General features: G+C 60.2%; 1 protein-coding gene across 4 annotated transcripts in view; it reads right to left on the bottom strand.

The window, feature by feature from the left end:
* Positions 1–2,882: 2,882 nt before the first annotated feature.
* KIAA0930 (KIAA0930 ortholog) overlaps positions 2,883–20,757 on the bottom strand; it is a 35,247-nt gene continuing 17,372 nt past the window's right edge. Inside the window, exons 2-11 of one of the 4 annotated variants that reach the window (XR_007129343.1) lie at positions 17,715–17,866; positions 13,786–13,911; positions 13,546–13,623; positions 13,140–13,241; positions 12,124–12,264; positions 11,381–11,575; positions 8,521–8,683; positions 7,137–7,295; positions 6,092–6,874; positions 2,883–5,928 (exon numbers count right to left, since the gene is read on the bottom strand). Coding sequence is in view for 3 of the 4 variants with exons in the window: in XM_047740725.1 (XP_047596681.1) it covers positions 6,834–6,874; positions 7,137–7,295; positions 8,521–8,683; positions 11,381–11,575; positions 12,124–12,264; positions 13,140–13,241; positions 13,546–13,623; positions 13,786–13,911; positions 17,715–17,866; positions 18,150–18,159 (1,167 nt within the window). In the remaining variant the exon portion in view is untranslated. Of the gene's footprint in view, positions 6,875–7,136; positions 7,296–8,520; positions 8,684–11,380; positions 11,576–12,123; positions 12,265–13,139; positions 13,242–13,545; positions 13,624–13,785; positions 13,912–17,714; positions 17,867–17,976; positions 18,113–18,149; positions 18,262–20,757 lie in introns of those variants that run through there. The other 3 variants (XM_047740725.1, XM_047740726.1, XM_047740724.1) reach the window with 3 other exon arrangements.

Raw genomic sequence — 20,757 nt, forward strand, 5'->3', positions numbered from 1 at the left:
CTCAGCCCCTGCCCGCGCCGGCATCCCGTTCCGAGCCACTCGGTCTGTCGTGTGGGATTCACGTCCTTACAAATGAGAATGGGCATGGTAGCTGCATCACGGGCCCCCGACCGGAGCACTGCGCCAGATGCCGAGCACTCCTTTGGCCGTCAGGGCAGACTCCCAGAGGGGCTCCATGGGTCACTTCCCAGAGCTCGGCGCTGGGGCGGGTGAGTGCGTTTCTTACGGTACGCACATGGGTTTGGGATCTGTGTCTAGGTCCGTCTCAGTCAAAAATCTGTGAACCCTCCTAAGGGTATTTTAAAACTATAAAGATGAAGATGATCAAGGAAAAAACACATTGTAATTCTAGAGCTTTAAATTTTCAGTGATCCAGAAAATCGCTATTAAGGCATTAACAGACTCAACTAGAATACAGTTGCAATACGATTTTGGAGTCAAGTGCTGAGTGGCTCAGACGTGTGTCCTAGTAAGGTACTGTGGAGACAGACTTATTCATCGAATCAGTAGTCCCGAACCAGTAACGTCCCGTGGGAACTAACTGACAGGAGAGGGTGCTTGTCCTCAAAACGCACCGGTCCCTTGTAGGCACTCAGTGGATGAGCCGCTGAGAACGGGGTTCTCCCAAGTGTGGAGCTGGCAGTGGCAGTGGCCACACCTTGGAACTTGCCAGAAATGCAGACTTGGGGGGGGGGGGGCGGAGAACAGCGTGGTTTTTGTTGTGTTTTTTTTATTGGGAAATTCACACTTTTAAAGTGTAGGGTTCAGTCCTTGTTAGTATAGTCACAGAACTGGGCAAACATCACCATTAATTCCAGAATATGTTCATTCCTGGGTGAATGAGTTTCAACAGACGGTTCTGACACAGGCTCAAGTCTGAGAACGGCCCCACCCCTCACAGGCTACGTCCCTGCTCTGCTGTGATGCCCTTCTGGCACATTCCAGTAGGGGGACAACTGTGCCAGCCTCCGCACATGTCTCTCCTCCACCTCTGCACCCAGGAAGGGAGGAGGTAAGGCTGGGAAAACCCAGGCCTGAGTCCCACATGCCCGGGGGCGCCGCGGACCCACATGGACTATGCCCAGCGTGCCACTCGTGCCACTCGAAGGTGTGCGTACGTGCCCATTAAAGGACTAAACTTGACTGGTTTCCAGAATGGTCTAAAATCTTCAGAACAAAATTGTTTATTCGAAATATTAAAGTTCACTAAAAGCCATGGTTCTTTCAAACTGAGCAATCTAATTGTTTTATTAAAGTCAGATTCCAAGATGAAAGACCCTTAATCCACACATAGGAAAAGAAATAATCTTGTCAAACCTGTTGGCTTAGGTAGAGGCCAAGTCAGCTGTGAGCATAAGAAAGGAAGTCTTTTGTTTTGTCATCCCCCAAAACAAACATTCTCCCTTCGCACATAAGTTTCCCAGTTGTTCCGGTCATTTTAACAATCACGAAGCACAGCAGGCTTATCCGTTCAGCATGTGTATATACAATGAACTAGGATAGTGCATGGATTAATTTATTTTACATTTTCCCCTCCTCCTGATAGAAAATTCCCAAACGTTTTCTCTTCCAGCCAACAGTATTTCTAAAGCTAGGCCATGACGGTAGTTCCTAGACGTTCCTCGAGGTCGGACTAGAAAGACTGAGGCAGCAGCGTTAGCCTCGAGGAGGCGGCAGCCCCTAGGACGAGGTTCTGGCGCAGCTTTCTCCAGGAAGAGCTGTTAAATAGTTTTCAGGCGACTGTTTTAACGGGGCCTCCTCCTACCTCTTTAGTGAGAAGGGGGTTTGACCTGGATGGCAGCAAAGACCATGTCTTTTAAAAGTTTCAGTACCAGCCTGCCTGCCTGATGACCGCGTGCGCAGTCTGCCCTCCGTGACGCTGCCTCAGAAAACTCTCCCGGTTCGGATGTTTCTAACGCAACGGGTGTTTGCAAGAGACCTCCTCGATGTGACGGTTCGCACTGTATTTCTAGACTTGCGTACATGTTCCTCTCAGACCCCCTTTCTGTGCTCTCACTTCCTCTCATGTAACCTCTCGCCGTGGCGGAGGCCTGACGCCCGCCCATCACCTGAGACACAACTTAGCTGTCTGCTCCCGGGGCGAGCGAGCCCGCTGCCGCCGAGCCTCCACCAGCCTCTGGTAGCGGAGTCAGCTCCAGAAACGTGCAACAGCGCCCGCCCGGAAACTCTCCCCGCGGCCCGGGCAGCCTGTCGGGAGGGACTCCTGACTCCGATCCCAGGCATTCTACCATGGCCCGAGGCCTTTTTAAGAGGTACTCCAGAAAAAGCTACTGCTTTGTGGGGACTGGGAGCTAAACTTGAAACGCGTATCTTGTGTTTGGATTTTGCAAATACTGCCTGGAACCAAACCCTGTCCGCGGGTGCCCTGACCCCGTGGCCGACCCAGCATGGCCAGAGCCACGGCCCGGGCTGGTTTCTGTCCATCTCCAGGCATTTCTAGAAACGAACTCATGTGAAAGCTCCAAAAACGCTCGAAGAAGAAATCTTTGGGGGCAAATTAAGGTTCAGTCACGAAGTTTATGCGTTGCCGTGACGTCTGTATTTGATCCGAAATACCCATTAAAGAAAGAAAAAACGACCAAGTACAGATTCACCGGAGGAAAACACTGAGGAAAAACAAATTTAATATCCAACATGCAAATCAACTTTGAACAGAAATGCAAAAACATTAACAGCTCACAGCCAGCCAAATGCTGCCCAGAGATGGTTTCTGTACGCGGAAGATGGGGAACGGGGGCTGCTCGTTTATGGAAATACCACTGACCACGAGATCCTAACATGTTTGATTACACCATTCTGGTGCTTTTGCCAAAATACACTTTGTAGAAATCATTTTAGTTAAGCCTCAAAGTCGTGAAAAATTGCAGGTTTTGATTCTTCTCACAGGGAGAGAGTTTGCTTGGGGACCGTGAGTGCGCGCTGTGAACACCTAACCCGCCCGGCCTTCGAGAAAGACGGAACGCCCCCAGCCGCTGGGCCATGACCTCGGGTCTCCTGAGCTCTGGGCCGCGAAAAATCAAGGTGCCTGCTTGTCTTGGGGATGGTAGAAAAACTGTAAACACAAACTCTCCCCGCTGTGGGGATCTGAACCCACGGCCGGCCGGGCCGCCTGGTGTCCGGGTGACTTGGCTTCTGCGGGCGGGTGTCCTAGTTCTCCAGACTATTCTGAGACAGGCTCAGAGAAAGGGTCGGAGGTTTTCTCCTCCCACCGAGAACCATGTCCACGCCACGTCAGCCAGTGGAAAGGAACAGAGGAGAGCAGCCTTGTGTGCACCACCCCACAAGCCGCCTCGAGGGCTCAACCCCCCCAGAGGCCACGTGGCACCCTGGCCATGGGACCCTGGAGGGCCTCCCGCTTCCGCTCCTGCTCAGGGGGCCTGGTGGCAGCCAGCACGGGCTTGCTGCCCTCCTGGAGCCTGATGTGTTTTAAGAGAAACCTGCCTTCTGATCCAAAGGTGAGAAGAAGCCGGAACAGGGAGAATCCCCATCACGCCAACAGGCGCTCGATGTTCGAGGCCAGACGGAAACTCGGTTCTGGCGCAGTCACTTGCCAGAGGCCTCTCGGGGCTCACGGCAGCGCCCACAGCTCTCTCACACGTGACATCTTTGAAGGTTCTCGGCCGACGACTTCGAGCCTCCCTGTTGGGACAGCATCAGATGTGTTCTTCACGTCAAGTCACTAGAATTTGCCAACCGCACGGGGCCGGCCTTGGGAATGGCTTCTGATGGGGAAAACACAAGTTTTTACTTCACTTTTCGAGTCTGCTGTCCAGATGGTCTGTGATTCCAACAGCAGCAGCTCCCGGCTTCCTTCTAGCTGGACTCTTGGAAGAGCAGTCCCACCGGGCTGGCGTCGCGTCGCGAGCTGCCAGGGCTCCGTGGAGGACAGAAACCTGACCGGCTCACGTGTGCACCGTCCTTGAAGAGTCCACGTTCCCGGGACCGGGACTCGTCGGAAAATCTAGCCATCCGCAAGGTGACTGGGCTCTGGAAGATTTTGTTCTCTGTGGACGACTTCCCTGTCGCTTACATTTTAAATAAGATTTTTCTGAGACGCTGAGCCTTGGCTACTTCTACAAGCAACTGGAAGCTCCCGGAAGACATCGGTGAGACCGAATGCCCCCTCGGCCTGCGGGCGCTGGAAGGTGACGAGAGGCCACAGGCCGCCCATCAGATGCCAGGACCGTGACATTTCTTATAAAAGGAGAGCTTGCTCTCTTATTCGTGTCCTAAAAAGTGACACTGCGGTGCCTTCACAGAAAAACCACACTTTGATTCCGGTTCCCACTGAAGAAATGTGCGCGTGCTTTGGTCATCCCCGCGTTACACAAGAGACAGGCGTGTTTCCAGAAACATGATAGATGGCCTTACGAGAAGTGACAGCCGGACACGCCAGGACACTGGGGGCCTGGGCTTGGCCCCATTACTTGTTATGTATTACTCTGTCACTGATGTCCTTTGTCACTTTGAAAAGAACCTCAGGGTGACAGCTTACTGCCTAGTGACCAAGTGCCTCTCAAAAAAGCGTGATTAAAATTCAGTTTCAGACGTAACCTCCGGAAGAGGGAAAGGGCGGAGGGCAGACGCGGCCGCCCGCACGCGCCCGTCTGTCGCAGCGCAGCGGTGTCGCGGACGCCTGGGTGGGCCGATGGCCGGGCCTGAGGCTGGGGATGACGACCGAGCCCGTGTGTGTGAGCGCTGCCCCGGTGTGGGAGAGGGAAACAGCCACGCCGCCGTGTACGCCGCTGGCACGTCACAAACGAGGGGTCATCTCTGGAGCGCCACTGTGGCGCCCATCTCTACGACCAGCAAAGCCTTGCGCACATGACTGCAAATGGCCCTCGGGTGACCTGTGATGTGCGTCTGTCACTTTACAGAGGGGGCGTCGGACGTGCCCGCGGCCCCGCCAGCAGCGGGTGGCTGACCCTCAGGGTTGGGTTCCAGTGGGGGGACCCTGAGAGCAGAGGGAGGGCCGCCGTCCTCCCGCATCTGTTCCACTACCTCATCCTTCCGTGGAAGATACACCGGGGCCGTATTTCCCCCAACACCTGAGTTCCAGAGTCTTCAGACCCTGGACGACCAGGGAGAGAGAATTCCTGAAGCTGTATCTTAGCCTCCCTGGACACAAACGTGGTGACAGCATTTGGCTCCCCTGGAGAACACTTCTGGAACTGGGGGCCGTGCTCAGGGATCGGAGGCTCTGCCCCAGCACGTGGCGGCGAGGCCCGACTCTGCTGTCCTGAAACACTGCTCTGGAACGTGAAATTGTGCAGACAACTGGGATTTGGCTAAGCGGGGGCTGGACACTGCCACAGAAGACGAGAATGTTCCAGCCCAGCCCCACCACACAGAGGATGGGCGGGGGAAGCATCGAGAGTCTGCCCGGACCCAAGCTCTGCAAGAAGGCTGCCTGACCCAGTCCTGCACCAGAACCCTGGACGCTTCATGAGGTAGGTGGTATCAGCCCCATTTTACAGGTGGGCCAACTGAGGCAGAATGAAATGCAACAGCTTGCTTTAATAACAGCATATAAAATCTAGAGAAAGCCCCAAGGTAGCCCGTTCCCAGAGCCTAGCGCAAACCCTTGGAGCGCGCAGAATAGAACGGATGGGAGAAGGAGCCCCTCCAATCCCTCCTCTCCTTGCAGAGAGGGTCTCCGTGCACAACAGCAAACCCTCCAATATTCCTGGGGACTCCAAACAAAACAACATCGCAACAGAGACCCAGCTGACAATTTATTCCCAATGGGGCAGGGGGACGCTTCCGCTCGAGAGGGCTCGTGGTTTTGAGAGCACAACGTGTCATCCATCATAGGTGGGAATCCCTCCAGCCCCAACAAGGCCGCTCACACAAACCCACTGGACCAGCCGCCTGGAGGTCAACTCTTCTTTACCTCAGTGAGCTGGTCTGAGAAATGGGACCAGCGCACTCCGTCAAAGAAAGCTCTCGGAAAACACCCTATCCCCTCCCCAGCCCCCTGAGGATGGATGTTCTACCTAGAACCTTCCTGGGAGGAGGCCAACAACCACCCCCAACACTCCTCTCCTGTCTGACTACCAGGCTGTCCCACCTGCTCTCAGAGTCCAAATTCTGTGGGTCACGCCAGCCGAGGTGCAGAGCGGGATGTCTCCAAGGCGGAGGTGTGTGTGTTGGTGGTGCTCTTTGGCTGGAAGCAAAGGCCATTCTGGCAGGATCGGGGCCTTTCTGGAACCGGGCGTGGGGTGAGGTATTCCCAGCCCAGGGCAAAACCCTCAGACGCCCCATCTCCCCGAGGCAACCCATGTGTAACCAAGCAGTAAACAAGGGAGGGCGGACAAGTCAGGCCTAACTCGGACGCGGAAGTTCATGGGTACAGCAGGACGGAACCGTGAGCCAGTTCTCGGGGAGGCGCGGACACTCGGGGGCCCCCAGCTGGGCGGCCTGTCCACCTGCAGTCTGCGCGCAGACGTCGGGTCGGTCGGTCCGGACACGCTCCAGCCGCCGGCCGCTCCTCTGCTCTCGCACAGCCTCTTGGCATCTCTGGGCCTCTTGGGGTGCAGAGGGCGCTGCAGAGATGGGCTGGGGGTGGAGGGGGGTGGGCAGGCGGGCACGGGGGTGCAGGAGCAGAGCCGGCGGGGGGAGAAAGAGGCACTTCAGTTTGGGCTGGTGTTCGTGGAGTCGGCCCTGGCCCCAGGAGGCGAGCGGCCCCGCCTGGCTCCCGCTCCGGCGCTGGGCTGTCACAGAAGACCCCGGTGGCGGTGGACAGGTAGGCACTTGGCGGCACCCCCAGGGCCGGGCAGGGCTGGGGGGCTCTGCGCAGGCTCTGCACACGGCTAGGTCATCAGGATGGGCTTCTGCCGAACTTCCAGGATGTCTATGACGGCGGGGGGCGGGCGGACAAGACAAGGAAGTGTGGGTCCCGGTCAGTGAGGCCCCCAGAGCTCTGCCTCACCTCCCCCCAAGCTAGCCACACCACCCCCGCCCTGGGTCTCTGCAGCCACTCAAGGGGGGACGGGAGGGACCCGACGCAGACACTCACTGGCGGGTCCCAGACATGAAACGGGGGGTCAGGGTTACCGACACCCCCCCGCCCCCCGCCCCAGAGAGCGATGGTTTTCTGCTGCAGCCCACGCTACCTGTTAAAATCCGATGTAGTGGCAAAGTGACGTAGGTCAAATGTGCATAGAGAAGGAAATTGCCATCCGCTCTGTTCAGCTTCAGCCAGGACCCAACCAGGGACCGCCCCGTGCCGGACAGGGACCGAGACCGGAGGTTGGTGGCATTATGCAGATCAGCTAGTGGGGAGAGGGCCGTGTCAGGGCCCAGACCACAGGCCCCCCTCGCAGGACCAGGAGAGCACCTCCCACCCCAGGAACCAGGTCTGCCGCAGCCTGGGCCCTGTGCCACCAGCCCCTCCACGGCCCACACCTGCCCCAGAGCTGCAGTCCTAGTCTGGGACCCCCGACTCCCCCATCCCTATCCAGCCCTCCCCTCCCCTCCCCTGCCCTGGAGAGGCTCTCCTGTGGGTTCTGGCTTGTCGCCTCATGGCGTCATTTCTCTGCTTCCCTGTGACCCCGTCCGTCACTACAACACGGCACCACCAGTCTGCAGTGCCCAGGGCAAGGCTGGGAGAAGCCATCTTCTGGGTCACCCAGGGAGGCAGGCCGGGTGGTTATCAGCCCTTCCCTCCTCATTGGGAAAGGAGCCGAGATGGGGACAGCACATGCCCAAGTGCACCCTAGAGCAGGTCAAGGCCAGGGCTGTCTGTCTCTGGGCCCCAGTGCTCCGAATAAGGACCAGTGTCTCTTCCGTTCAAGGTCACAGCCCCAGCTCTGGCCAGGGGCCGCCCTGTGCTGTCGGCCACCCCCTCAGCGCCCAGCACACACACGGGGCGCCACACCTTGTCTCTGGCGGCAGCCTGCCCTCCTACAGTCCTTCTCCACAGGGACGCCTGAGCAGTATTTCAGTATTCGCTATTTCAGTAGCGAATCTGATCCTGTCACTCCCCTGCTTAAACCCTCTAGTGGCTTCCTGCTGCTTAGACGAGGGTTAGCCCCACTCTCACTGGCTCATGGGTTGCAGGGACCCCCACGGGCTTCAGGCGGAGACGCTCTGGAGGCCACCAGAGGGTGGGGTGAGCCCGGAGGAGAGCCTGGAGGATGCCCGAGGCACATTCTGGAGGGAGGGAGGGCACTGAGGAGGACCCAAAGCAGGAGGCTGATGGCACAAAGGCAGGAATGAGCCCGAGAGCTCATCTCACTAGGCACCGGCTTCTAGAACCTTCTGTGTGGAACAGTCAATCAACATCCGGGAAAGTCTCAAGTCTCCTGTCCTGCCCCCTATTCTGACCCCAGATTGGCAGCTCCTTGAGGCAGGGATTTCTGTCTGTCCGTCTGCAGCTCCATCCCCAGCCCTGAGAGGCCTCTGGCACCCACCAGCCCCCAAGACATGAACGCACGGGTGAACCCAGAGGGCCCGGGAGGGCCGCAGCAGGCCCTTGGTCATAAGCAAGGCGCTCACCCCCGCCATTGTCCTCGCGGAAGAACTCCTCGCTGTCGTTGGCCGAGTGAGACTTCTTCATCTCCGCGATCCGGTTCCGGGGCACCTTCCTCTTGAGGGACGGGGAGAAGAAAGCGGGCCGGTTGTTCCGCTCTGGGGTAGGGGGCGTGCTGAAGGAGGTCACCTGGAGACAAAGAGCCATAGTCACTGGTGCAGCCCGACCACCGCTGGGGCCCCTGACACCACCTGCCAGCGGGCCGGCCTCCCTAGGCTGAGCACGAGCCGGGTGCCCGAACACCGGCCAGCCCGAAGCCAGACCAGCTGCTGATCCCGCGCAAGCCCTCCCACGGAAGCCTCGGAAGCCTCCCAGCTGATCCGCCAGACGGGAATCGGTAGGAAGCTCCTCGGAGGAATGAGGAAACGAAGGTGGGACAGCGACCTTGACCTGCCCGAGGTCACCCAGCAGGACAGGGGCAAAACCAGGATTCAGCCTCGGTCTTCTGCCTCCTAAGGCCATACTCTTTACCCCAATTCCTTCCCCTTGGCTAAGATGCCCCCCACCCCATCCCTCTCAGCCCCAGCACCCTCTCATGGAGGGCAATGGCAAAGCGGCCCAGGCTTCCATCCCCTCGTCTTGTAACCACACTGTTGAGCAAACGTTTTGTAGAGCCGCGCAGGGTCAGGCGGGGGCAGCACAGGAGACAGAGGGGCACAAAACACTGCTCCCTGCCCTCAAGGAGCTCACAGTCTGGTGAGGGGTGACAGACTCGGAAAGTGACAACCACAAACTGAAGGCTGCTTGCTGAGACAGAGAAAGGGAAGCACAGGATACAGGGGAGCACCGAGCAAAAGGGGTCCACAGCCTGGGAAATCAGGAAAGGCTTCCCGGAGGAGACGCTGCTCGAGATGGGTCTTGAAGGACGAGTAGGAGTTCGCCAGGTGAAGAAGGGGGGGAAGGGCGTTCCAGGCAGAGGGAACTTGGCCCATCTCCTCCCTCCTCCCCATGCAAACAAGAATCTGAGGAACAAGGTGAGCTGGGACTGAGACTTCAGGAAGCCCCATCAGCCTCCTCGTCACGGCTTCCGACATCCACCAAAGTCCCGGCGGCCGCTGGGCTCCAGACGGTCCTCCCATAAGCCAGGGAAGGTTTTCCAAAGATAGAAAAAAAACAAAACACCAGAAACCACAATACACACAGAGTCTGCATTTGTCATGAGCTGGTTACAAAGGACCCCTCTGGAAAAGGGGGACACACGACAGTAAGCACAAAGGTGGTGGGAGCCTAAGCAGCCTCCAGGAGGTCAGGCCCTGCCACTCGCAGCTGCGTGACCCTGGCAGGTCCCCTCCCTTGACCCTGGGCCTCCCTGTTCCCCTGAGCCAGGCACCACGGCTTTCACCCCCAACTGCCACCCTGGGAGGGAGTGAGTATCACTTCCATTTGGTATGTGGGAAGAGCCAGGCTCAGCAGGTGTGGTACCGTATCTGTGGTTGTTCAGCAAACGTGTGGCCGGAAGTGGCACCCAGGCCGACCCAGCCCAGAGCTCAGGCCACAGGATTTCTACATTCTGCAGGGCCTTGGTGGGCAACTTAGGACCAGGGAGTAGAATCAGACTCCATTTCTCCTAAATCAGCTCAGAAATGTATCAACAACCTCCACTGGCAAGATGAGGGAGGTCGCCCGCCCGGAACCCTCACCCACGTCTTTGCGGAAACTAGCCCGGGTTGTTTTTATTCGGCTTTCCAATCACAATCATTGCAGAAGAAAAAAAACAGGAAAGGACATAAAGAAGAGGAAGAAACGTGCTGTGGGACTACCTGGAGATGGGCACGGCTAACAGTTTTACAGAACGGAAAGTCTAGCAAACACACGCTTGCTCGTCCTGGGCAGTCAGCAGGGCGTCACGCCCTCCGTCACTTCCCCCAGCAGGTCAACAGCCAAGGGGAGCCAGTGGCTAGGGAAGCACCCCAGGGTCCCGCCCGCGTCAGCTGCTGACTGTGTTACAGCTCCCCGAGCCTCCCAACACCAGTGCTCCCCGTTTCTGGACGAGAAAACAGGCCGAGACCTGCCCCAGGTCACTGGGGCGGCAGCACCCAGACTCCAGCCCACACAGTTTCACCCCGAAGTCCCTTCCTGTAGACGGGCTGGCCAAGGCTGCTCCCTGGACAGCCCCCGCCCGCCCACCTGTCCCTTCGGAGACCTACGGCTCTGAGCAGGCTAGAGCAGCCAAGGGGCTTGAGACTTTCTCCTGCCCTAGCCCTGACCCCACTGGGGCCTTGGGGAACAAAGCTGCCACTGACTTCGGCTTCCCACCCCTGGGGAAGGACGGTGTCCTAGAAAGGGTAGGGCTCAAGGGCTCGGTGCTATCACACAAGAGCCGTGGGACCTAGGTTGGCACCAGTCCATCCGGCAAGCCCATCTCCATGTCTACCCATGGGGCTGCTGCGGGGACCCCCAGCACTTGAAGGTGCACGACACCTCGTGAACAGGGGGCCGGGCAGAGGGAAGAGCTGGGCAGCTCCGGACCCCCGAGCCTCAAGGGGCAGGAGCGGGGGCTGGCTCATCAGCATCCCAGGGCACTCCCCGGGGCAGGCCGGTTGTGGGTGCGCGCTCGGCCAGCAGGGCCCGGTGAGGCAGGGACCGGGACCAGCCTGGGGGTCCCTTCAGCTGGGCCCAGCTGCAGCAGCAGCTCAGGGAAGCAGAGACCACACCCTGACCTGCTGGGTGACCTTGGGCAAGCCACTGCCCTCTCTGCCTCTCGGCCTGCTCCCCAGAGGGTGGGGTGATGACACCTACCTCACCGGGGGACTTTAAAGATCAGGGAGGCGTTGGGAAGCGGATCCGCGGGACAGAAGGCCCCTCCCCGAGCTGTGCAGCCCTTACCCGCTCGTGCATGGGTGAGGCCGGGCTGGAATCCTCTTCAGTCCCGCAGGGGGACGTGTCCCCAGTAGACACGCGGCTGACGGCCATCTCCGCGTGGCCCTTGCCCTGTGGCCCCTTCATGCGCACGAACTCCATGTTGTTGTACTTGTAGAAGCCGAACGACATCTTCTGTGCCATCCGGGCAGCCACGCTCACCTGCAGACATGGGGAGATGGCCCGAGTCAGCGCCCATAGGGGTGGCTTCTTCCTGGGGACACGGAGTCATGAGGATGACCATCCCCCAAAGAGCGGCCCCTGAGGGCTACCCTCTTTCCTTTGGGGGCCAGGGGCCCCCAGCAGGCAGGGTAGTGCAGGAATGCTTGGGAGTCGGGCAGATGTTCCTCCCACCACCCGACGACCCACGCCTCGCAGCAGGCCAAGCACCAGGCTGGGCACACAGCCAACCCCGGGGGAGCCCGAGACCACCCCCACGCCTTCCCTGGAGGGACCAGCTGCAGGGGAGAGGCCCGTCCACCTGCATTCCACCCCTGCCCCACCAGCCAGGTTCTGTTTTGGGAGTGTTTGCACGCAGGGTGGGGCCACTGTCCCTCTGATCCAGTGTGCCCAGACGACTGAGGAGCGACACACCAGAACACAGGCCCTGAGCCACCTACAAGGGGCCCGGGGGCCGTAGGTGCTCTGAGGAGCTGGGCAAGGACAGAGGGCCCAACGGGGACGGGGGTGGGAGGCGTCCTCGCACTTACTCGGTTGTCGTACACCTTCTTGAGGGCTTCGTAGCGGATGGAGCCCTGAAAGATGACCCCTTGGAACAGGTTGGTTTTGTCACTGGCCACCAGCTCCACGCAGACCATCTCTCCCTCCCCCACGGTCATGTCGCTGAACACCTGGGACGGGTGGCACAAGGAAGACAGCTGCCCACCACGGAGCCCGCGGCCTGGGTCCTGGCTCCACCTCCTGTCGCCCACCTGCCCGCCCGCCCGCTGGCATCATGGCTCCAGGGCCTGGGGCATGGACCCAACTTCAAGGTCATACGGACTCTGGTTCAAATCTTGGCTCTGCCACAAACAGGCCGTGCCAGCCTGGGGACGGCACTTAGTCCCCCAAGCCTAAGGGGCCTCAAGGCAGCAGCCCATCAAGAAGAGACCCTGAAACACGGGCTCCCTTCTTCCTGAGTCTTCCCTGGGGTCCTGACCGCCCATAGGGGAGTACAGGCACCACTATGGGGACCTTGGTGGAGGCAGAGAGCAGCAGATCAGAAGCTGGGCAGGGGCAGGGCACCGGGTGTGGCCCGGATGAGTCACTTTCTGCCGTGAGTCCTAGTTTTCCCAGCCTGAACACAGAAGCTTGGCCCAGAAGCTTCCACAGCCCTGCCCCCTCTGACACCCTAGCATTCCGCAGCATGGAGGCACTGGTTTGGAATGTCCTGGCCATCCTAATGACGCCTCCTGCCCAGACAGCCCTTTTTATAGGTGTTTATGACGCGTTCTCCCATTCACGAGCTCGTGTGATCTTCGACCCCAATGGACACATGATCATGACACTTATTTTACAGATGAGAAAACAGGCTCAGAGGGAGGTGAACCCCAACAGCCCCAGTCCAGCATCAGGAACAGCGGGAGCCAAGGGGGTAGGAGTCAGGATCACCCCCGCTGCCCACCACCTTTGCCGGGCTGCAGGGCTGTGAGGTGGGAGGGAGGCCGGCTTCTCGCAGCCCTAACCAGGGCCCTTGGGGACACGTGGCTGGGCATGAGGAGCTCACCTCCTCGAAGCTGTCGATCATGAAGAAGATGTTGGGGTAGCTGATCTTGGATTCCTCCCCCTTGCTGTCCATGGGGTGTTTACTGGGGGACGCAAACACTTGCTGAAAGGGAGGGGTTTTAAAGGACTGATGAGGCCTTGCCTTGCACCCAGGTCCACAGCCACTCAAGGGACAAGTCCCGGTGGTCACATGGCTCAGACCCAGGCCAAAGCCAGAGGAAACAGCTTTGCAAGAAGCCTGATGGAGTTTTTGGTCAGACCTGCCTCTCCAGGCAGGGAAAGGAGGAGGAGGAGACAGAGGAGCAAGACGGGGGAGGGGAAGGGGTTGTCTCCCCCACCCAAATGCTAAGCAGCCATAAGGCTGCCATTTCTGGGCTGAGCTCCCAGTTAGGAGGCCTGGGGCTTACCTGGGATTTCTTTTTATGGATGTGGATGTCCCCCCCATCAGCGCGCGTGCACACGGCACAGGTGACCATGTAGTCCAGCTGGAAGGGAGCACGCAGGACACTGTGCGTGGAGGGGTCTGCTCTCCCTCAGCCCCCCACAGCCCTCCTCCCAGAGCCCCGCCCCACCATGCTGTGCCCCTGGAGACCCTCCTCCACCAGACAGCCCTCCTCCCAGAGCCCGGCCCCCACCGCACCATGTACCTTCTGCAGGATGAGGTTCAGGCACACACTCTCCTCCCAGTCAATGTCAGGGTCTCCAAGGCCCGGTAGCTTCTTGGAGTCGCGCCGGTACACCTCCACCTCCACCTCGGGCTCCGCCTCGGCCCGCTGAGGGGCGCAGGGCACAGATGAGTCCCGGCCCCCTCTCCCTGACTACTGCCGGGACAGCCGCTAAGGCAGACACGGACGCCCGCCTGGCTTCTCGGTCTCTGGCTGTGCGACCCCAAGTTCATTGAGAAGGAGCCTCCGAGGTGGTCCCTAGAGCCCTGCAGCTCGACGTGGGGATCCCAGCCGCCTGTCCCACCCACACTGCTTCTGTTCGATCTGCCTGGAGGCGACCGTCCACCCATCTGCCCACCACCACCGCCCTGGGCCTAGCGCAGGAAGCCCGCAGGTTGCTATGGCAACCGGGTACCAGCTCTGCGGCAGGCTGGGGAGGGGGCGGGAGGCGGCCCTGGCTTGCCGCAGAGAGGCCACAGTGCGCAGGCGCCTGCCCTGGGCTCTCCTGGCTCTGTTCTTTTGAGTGGTGGGGGCAGAGAGGCTGCCGGAACGGCTTGTCCAGTCTCCCATTTGTCCTTCCCTGCCCACCCTGCACTCTTTGGGCCTGCAGGGTCTCCCCACATCACCGCCCAAGCCCTGCCCTCCAACACTACAGACACCACAGGGTCCCCTCTGGTAGGTGCCCAGTCGCGTGTGTGCCTGGCATGCCCCCACCAGCACCCCATGGGCTGGTCCCTCCAGTGGGAATGTCCTTAGGCCACCGTGGACCCCTTTCTCTGTCCTACAACACTGAGGCCCGATGCCACAGCCTTCTCTGTGTGGGCTCCCGGCTGTTCCCACCCCCACCCCGTTCTCCCACTACCGCAGCACTGAGTGCTCTGTGATCACGGGTGATGCTGTCTGTCTGCCCCAGGAGACGCGGGCTCCCCGAGCACAGGGCCAGGTCTGAGTCATTCTTGGGCTCCCAGTGCTGTGGGGAGGGGCAGCTGCCTACCGCTCACTGCGGTGTTTGATGGAACATTCTAGCATGTCAACAGCTGGACTGCCACATGTTGCCCTGACGGACCTCAACACCCTCAAACCTTCCAGGAAGCCTGCACACAGTCCGGGGACCCCAGCCCCAAACTGCGCAGTTAGGATCAGGGGAACTCCTCTTGCTACCTCTTCACCTGGTCTCTCCCTTCTCCTGCCTGCCTCCTGGAGAACTCAAGGCTGAGAAAACCATCCCTAACCAGAGCTGAGGCCTCTCCCCACACCAAAATTCAGGGTCTGGCTGAGTCTCTGATCCTTATTAGAGCCTCTGGTCTTAGCAGGCTGCCTTTGGGAAAAGATGAAGATTTTGCCAACAATACGAAAACCAAACCCCCTACTCCCCGCAAAACCCAAACAAAACCCAACGTCTACAACGTGAAGTCCAGCAGATGCTGAGGGCCGAGGACGCGGGCTATACCCTCGCTGCGTGCCCTCGGGCAGAACGGTCCCCGTTCCAGTTCTGCAGGTGAGCCCTGGCACTAGGAGCCTACGTACTGGGCTGAGCTGAGGGAGGACAGCACGCCCACGGTGGGTGTCCCTAGCAGTGAGGCTCCCTAGGGGCTCGCCACCCTCTGCCAGGAGACTCCTATGGTCACACTACCCCACACAGCTGGTCTCCCAGGTGTGCGCAATGGAAGGACCTTAACCTCACCGAGCAACTGCCCAGCCCCCACACCAGGCCAGGCTGAGTGGCAAGTCGGGGTAGACAAAGCTGGAAAAGCTGGTCTGTCCGCTACACCCCCAGACAGAGCAGGCACAGCGAGCAGGGACGGTGGAGCTCTGGGCCAGGCTCCGGGGGTGCTCAGCTCATGGAACTCTCCACCAACACCTAGCCCCGCCAAGTCCCGCCTACTGGGGCCTTCTCTTCCTCCCTTCCAGAGGGCAGCCCCTGCCCACCACTGAGGCTGCTCTGCCCATGCCTCCCCAGCCTCCGGTCACAGGTCCGTCGGCCTGTCCCCCTTCTCGTCCTACCGGACTTGGCTCCTCGGGTCCCGCCTCCCTGCTGGTCATGCCCCCTCCTCCCGGCAACCCCATCTGGCCTGCCACTTGGTCTCCTGCTAGTCCCTCCAGTGTCAGGCTAGCTCAGAGCTCTGTCCTAGGCCTCTGTGACTGTCCCAACTCCAAGTCTCCCTCCTCTTCCCACACATTCCCATGGCACCAGGTACCATCTTGGAGCCATTGGTCCTGGAGCCCTGCCTCTGTCCCTGAGTCTCTGCTGAGTTTCAGACAGGAGACCCACTGCCAGAAGACACCGCCATCTGGCTAGCTCACAGGCGCCTAGGACTCAGCCTGTCCAACACCAAACCCTGTCCTCCTCTGACAGCACTGGACCTACCCTGAGCCCAGGGCAGAGACCTGGCTGTCAGGTGGGGCCTTCCCTCAGGCCCCCATTCAGTCACCTGGAGCCCTGCTGGTGAGGCCTATGCCCTTGGCCTTCGTGCCGCCCGCCTACCACTCCCTTGCTCCCCACCCCTCTCCCTTGCTTCTGCTCCAACCTCTCAGTCCTTCCTCCACCTGCCGCCCAAGAGCTCGCTAAATGGAATTCTGACCACGTCCCGCCTTCCTCACTTTCTCAGAGCTCTGGGGACCGACTCAGACTCCAAGGCATGGCCTTCAGCGTCCACATGATCTGGCCCGTGCCCACCTGTCTCTGCTCCCACCTTTCTACAGGGGGCTACGTGGTACCAGCACTGGCCACCTGAACGAAGGGGCTTTGACAATCTTCAGGCCCACGACTGGGGCTACTGTCCCTTCGGCTAGGAAAGCTCTTTCTTTCCTGAAGGCTCAGCTCACCCATGTGGCCTCTGCTGACCATTTCTGTCCCTTCCAGTCACTGGGTTTCCCCTTCGGTACTGGCTCTATGACGCGCTCCTGGGTCCCAGGGACAAGGCCCGGCCCCACAGCCGGCGGCTGGCACACCACGCGAATACCCCAGGACCCAGGCCAACCCTGGGCCTTCCTGCATGTCCCACAGGCCAGCCAGACCAGCTCTCTGATGGCCAGCACGCAAGCCACCGTGTCTCCTCTGCAGAAGGCACTAGGCCTGTCCATATGCAGAACTCCCAGGCCCTGTGTGTCAAGCTCCACAAAGAGGGACAAGCAGGGACAAGCTCCAACACTTGACACATGGGCTGCAGCTCCCAAGCCGTGGCCCAGGGATCAGAGGGCTCTGGACTTGGAGCCATGGTGGCTCTGAGTTCCAGACCAGCCTCCCTCGCCCTCCCGTTTTTGTGATTAAAGGAAAACAGTGCATTCCCCTGTTTGACATAAGGTGCTTACACATTCTAGAAGCTAGTAGCGTTTCTGAAAAACAGAAGAGAACACATGAAGGCTGTTTTATTCATTCCTCCACATGCTTAAATGTGGTAGACGAAATGGCTCAGCCGAGCCCCTTTGCCCCGAGGCCCTGGGCTCCCCACCTGCCCCGCTGAGTTGCAGGGAGAACGGAAGAGCTTCGAGAAGGAAAGAGCCGAGCACGGCGTCTGCTGCATGGCAAGGGCTCAGAACCGCCAGGCCTCCTCCTCATCTTCGAGGCCGCTCAGCCTGCCCCTGGCCAGGGAGGACCCTAGACTCTGGGTTCAAATCTTTGCTCTCCTGCTGATTGACTTAATAGTATGCTGGTCAAACCACCTTGCCTCTAAACCTGTCCCCTCAAAGGGACAACAGTGATGTCATCACTGCCTCTCAGGGTCCTGGTGAAGGGCGGCGGGAACAGCTACGCCCCGCCCCCTCTTCACACAGCTCCTGGCTCCCAGTACGTGCTCAGTCAACCGCTTTCCCCCCTTAGGACCTGCTCAAGGTCTGCAGGGAAGCCCACCCGGGCGGCTTCGGGCAGACCCCGCAAGGATGATTGGCTGGGGCCGGAGGGGGCCGCTCACCTTCCTCCCGTCCACGCTGCCCTCGCTGCCTGGGTACGCCAGCTTCCGGCGCACGTAGAAAAGCATGTCGTCCTGCCGCGGCGCCCATTTCTCCATGAAGTAGGTAGAGAACATCCAAGTCCAGAAGACGATGCGGTCATCCTTGAAGCACCCTGCGAGGGCAGCGAAGAAGAGTGAGAAAGGACGGGTCAACCTGGCCCTTGCATGTGACCTTGGCCAAGCCCCGTCTTCCCCTCCTCCCCTCCCCCAACCCCCAACCTACATTTCTGGTCTGTGATGTCCAGAGCCCCCTGCTCCCTCACCACCACCCCCTGACTCCCCCACTCCCAGCCAGGGGACAGGGGCTCAAGGACACCTCCCACCAGGCCCAGTGCCTCCACCCAGCAGAGCCCAAGAGCCCCGGCCCCAGCCCCCCGGCCCCACAGCCCAGCCGACCGCAGCGCATGAATCAGCAGCTTCGGGGGGGGGGAAGGAAAGCCCTTTGAGAGGCGAGAAGCAGCATCACAGCGTCTGGGCTGGGAGCAGAAAGACGGGCTCTGAAGGGAGCTCCGGAGGCTGGCACCACCCTCGGCCAGCAGCCCACACCCCCACCCCAGGCTGCGGCAATTCCCACGGAGAACCCGACTTAAAGGAACAGCTGCCCTGTGCCAACCAGCCTCGCCCCCCCACCCCTGCACGCAGCGGAGCCTGTCATCAGCCAGATCTGTGCTCCCGTGGTCTTTGTGGAGCCTCTTCTTTTATGACAAATAAACGTTTCTTTAGGATCCCTAAATCTCTGTCGTCATCCTTCTCGCAGGAGGAGAAAAAGCCCTTGTTTGTGCCCTCGCACAGCCTGCAGAGTGGCGGCGATAGGCCGTTTGGCCTCTCTGGTCCCCAGGTTCCTCCCCGCAAATGTCGTCTGCCAGACACCTGCCAGACAGAGCCCGCGCCTGGCACAGAGCAAGCCCAGGCAGTGAGGGCTTCCTCCCTCTCCGGGCAGATCCCACGCAGTTTCAGGACATGCGACAGAGCCGTTTCTTATCATTGAAATGCTAGATAGTTGCTGGTTTCTTCCTCTCTTCTCCAGAACGAACTTTACCACTGTGACCCAGTCCTTGTGCTCTAGTGCCGGAAGGACCAACCCCCACCCTGAGAGATGGGGAAGCTGAGCACCCCCTGTGGACTCGCCCCCGCCCCCCGAGGCAGTTCAGCGGCCCCACCAGGACTGGCAGGTCCCCTGACCAGACTCCTGGGGGCTCAGCCATCAGGCTCTAGAAGGCGGGGTCGCTCGCAGAAACCCCAGGCTGTGCTCACTCCAGCCACATGGTGACCAGAGAACCTAGGCTGCAAACCAGCCCAAGCCCCCTGCCTGGCCGCTGCCCACAGCCTGGGGCCCACCCATTCCCATGACCTGCTTGGGTCCTGGGTGGGGGCAGAAGGGGGTCTTCCGATCAGGGGTCTGGGTCAGTGCACCTGCCTGTTGGCCCCGGGCGGAACCGTGCCCCCCGCCCCCCATCTGTGTTCCTCCTGTGTCACTCCTTAGCGGTTCCCACACACTCTGATGACACGCAACACCCAATCCCACCACTACAGACGCCCTGCAAAGAAGAGCAAAGGCACCCTCCCTGTGGGTCCTGGGACGCCCCCGAGAAGCGTCTCTAGCTGTGATGAGCAGGGTTCACACCTCAAACCCCTCCGCCTGCCACAGAGACAGAGGGTCGCCACCAGTGTCTGTCCTTGGGGCAAGCCACTGCCTTCTGTGGGTGATCCCTCTTGTGGTGCTAACAGAAGTCACCCCATAGAGGCCCGGTGGTAACTGGGTGCCCGGTCAGCATGGACGAGAAGCACGCCTGCCACCTGTGGGCCTGGGCCACGTGCACCACATAGGCTATCGCAGTCAGCGGTCGCGACGCCCTGTCATCACTGCCCTGGCACAGAAAAGACCAGCCCTTAGTAGGTTCAAGGACGTGCTCAAGTTCCCAGCATTAGAGACTGCTGAGGCCCTCGGACCTGGCCAACCCCACGCTCAGGCTCCGGAAAGATGTTCCGTGCTCCACTGGGCAACTCGGTGAGAGTAAGGGCCGGGAGGCTCCAGACCCACGGCGTGGTGAGCAGCTGTCCTGCCCTGGGAGCACAGTGCACGGGATGGCCTCCCGGGCTGAGGGACGAGGGGTCCGGCTTCGGGAGGAAGTTCTGGATGGGGCACAACATATGCACTCTGTGCTATTAGCCTCCGCGCCCAGCGGGAGCCAGTAGGGGGTCCCATTTCCCTGCCTGGCAGAGCTAAGCACACCTTCTCCACAACTCCCCCACCGGGGTCACGACGACAGTCTGCAGGCCCCAGGAGCCTGAACCACACTGATGGCCAAGGCTGACTCCTCGTGGGAAATCCCAGCCGCCCTCCCAGGTCCCCCACCCTCTCCGGGCCACACACCAAACAAGATCTCAGAGCGGGCAGCGCCAGGCACACGCCGTGCTGCCACACAAACGCTCCCACCAAGCTCCCAGCAGCCACATGCCAAGTCCTTCTCCCCACACTCACAGCCACCGGTTCAGGAGCGAGGGCCACCTCCACGGGGACGTGCACGGCCGCCCCGACAGCCTACTCTCCACACCACAGCCACAGGACATTTGTTTAAACACCTCTCCCTGCCCTGCATGCAGCCTCCCCATGGCACTCCATATTAAACCCAGAGTTCTCACCCGGCTCCATCCCTGGTCACCGGCCTCCAGTGCACGCTGACCTCGGGTGCTCTGTCCCTGCTTCCCTTCGGCTGCCACTCCCCTGCCTTGGGCCCCCGGCCGTGGCAGCCCCTCCCGGCATCCCACTCAGAGCCGTGATGTCGCCTCTTCACAGAACCTCTCCAGGCCCCACACCAGACGTGCCCCTGCGTTCTCCCTGTCACGTCACCTGGTTTCACGGCTGCCACAACCTTATCCCCTGTGGTGTTCCCATGTCTGCTGTCTGTCCCCCACAGTGGGAGAGCATCCCAGGAGTCGGGACTCTGTCTTGGCCACCACCAGACCTCAGAGCCCAGCAAAGGGCCAGGCATGCAGCAGGCAC

This window comes from Lutra lutra, chromosome 8 (assembly GCF_902655055.1).
Source record: "Lutra lutra chromosome 8, mLutLut1.2, whole genome shotgun sequence".
Lineage (NCBI taxonomy): Eukaryota > Metazoa > Chordata > Mammalia > Carnivora > Mustelidae > Lutra > Lutra lutra.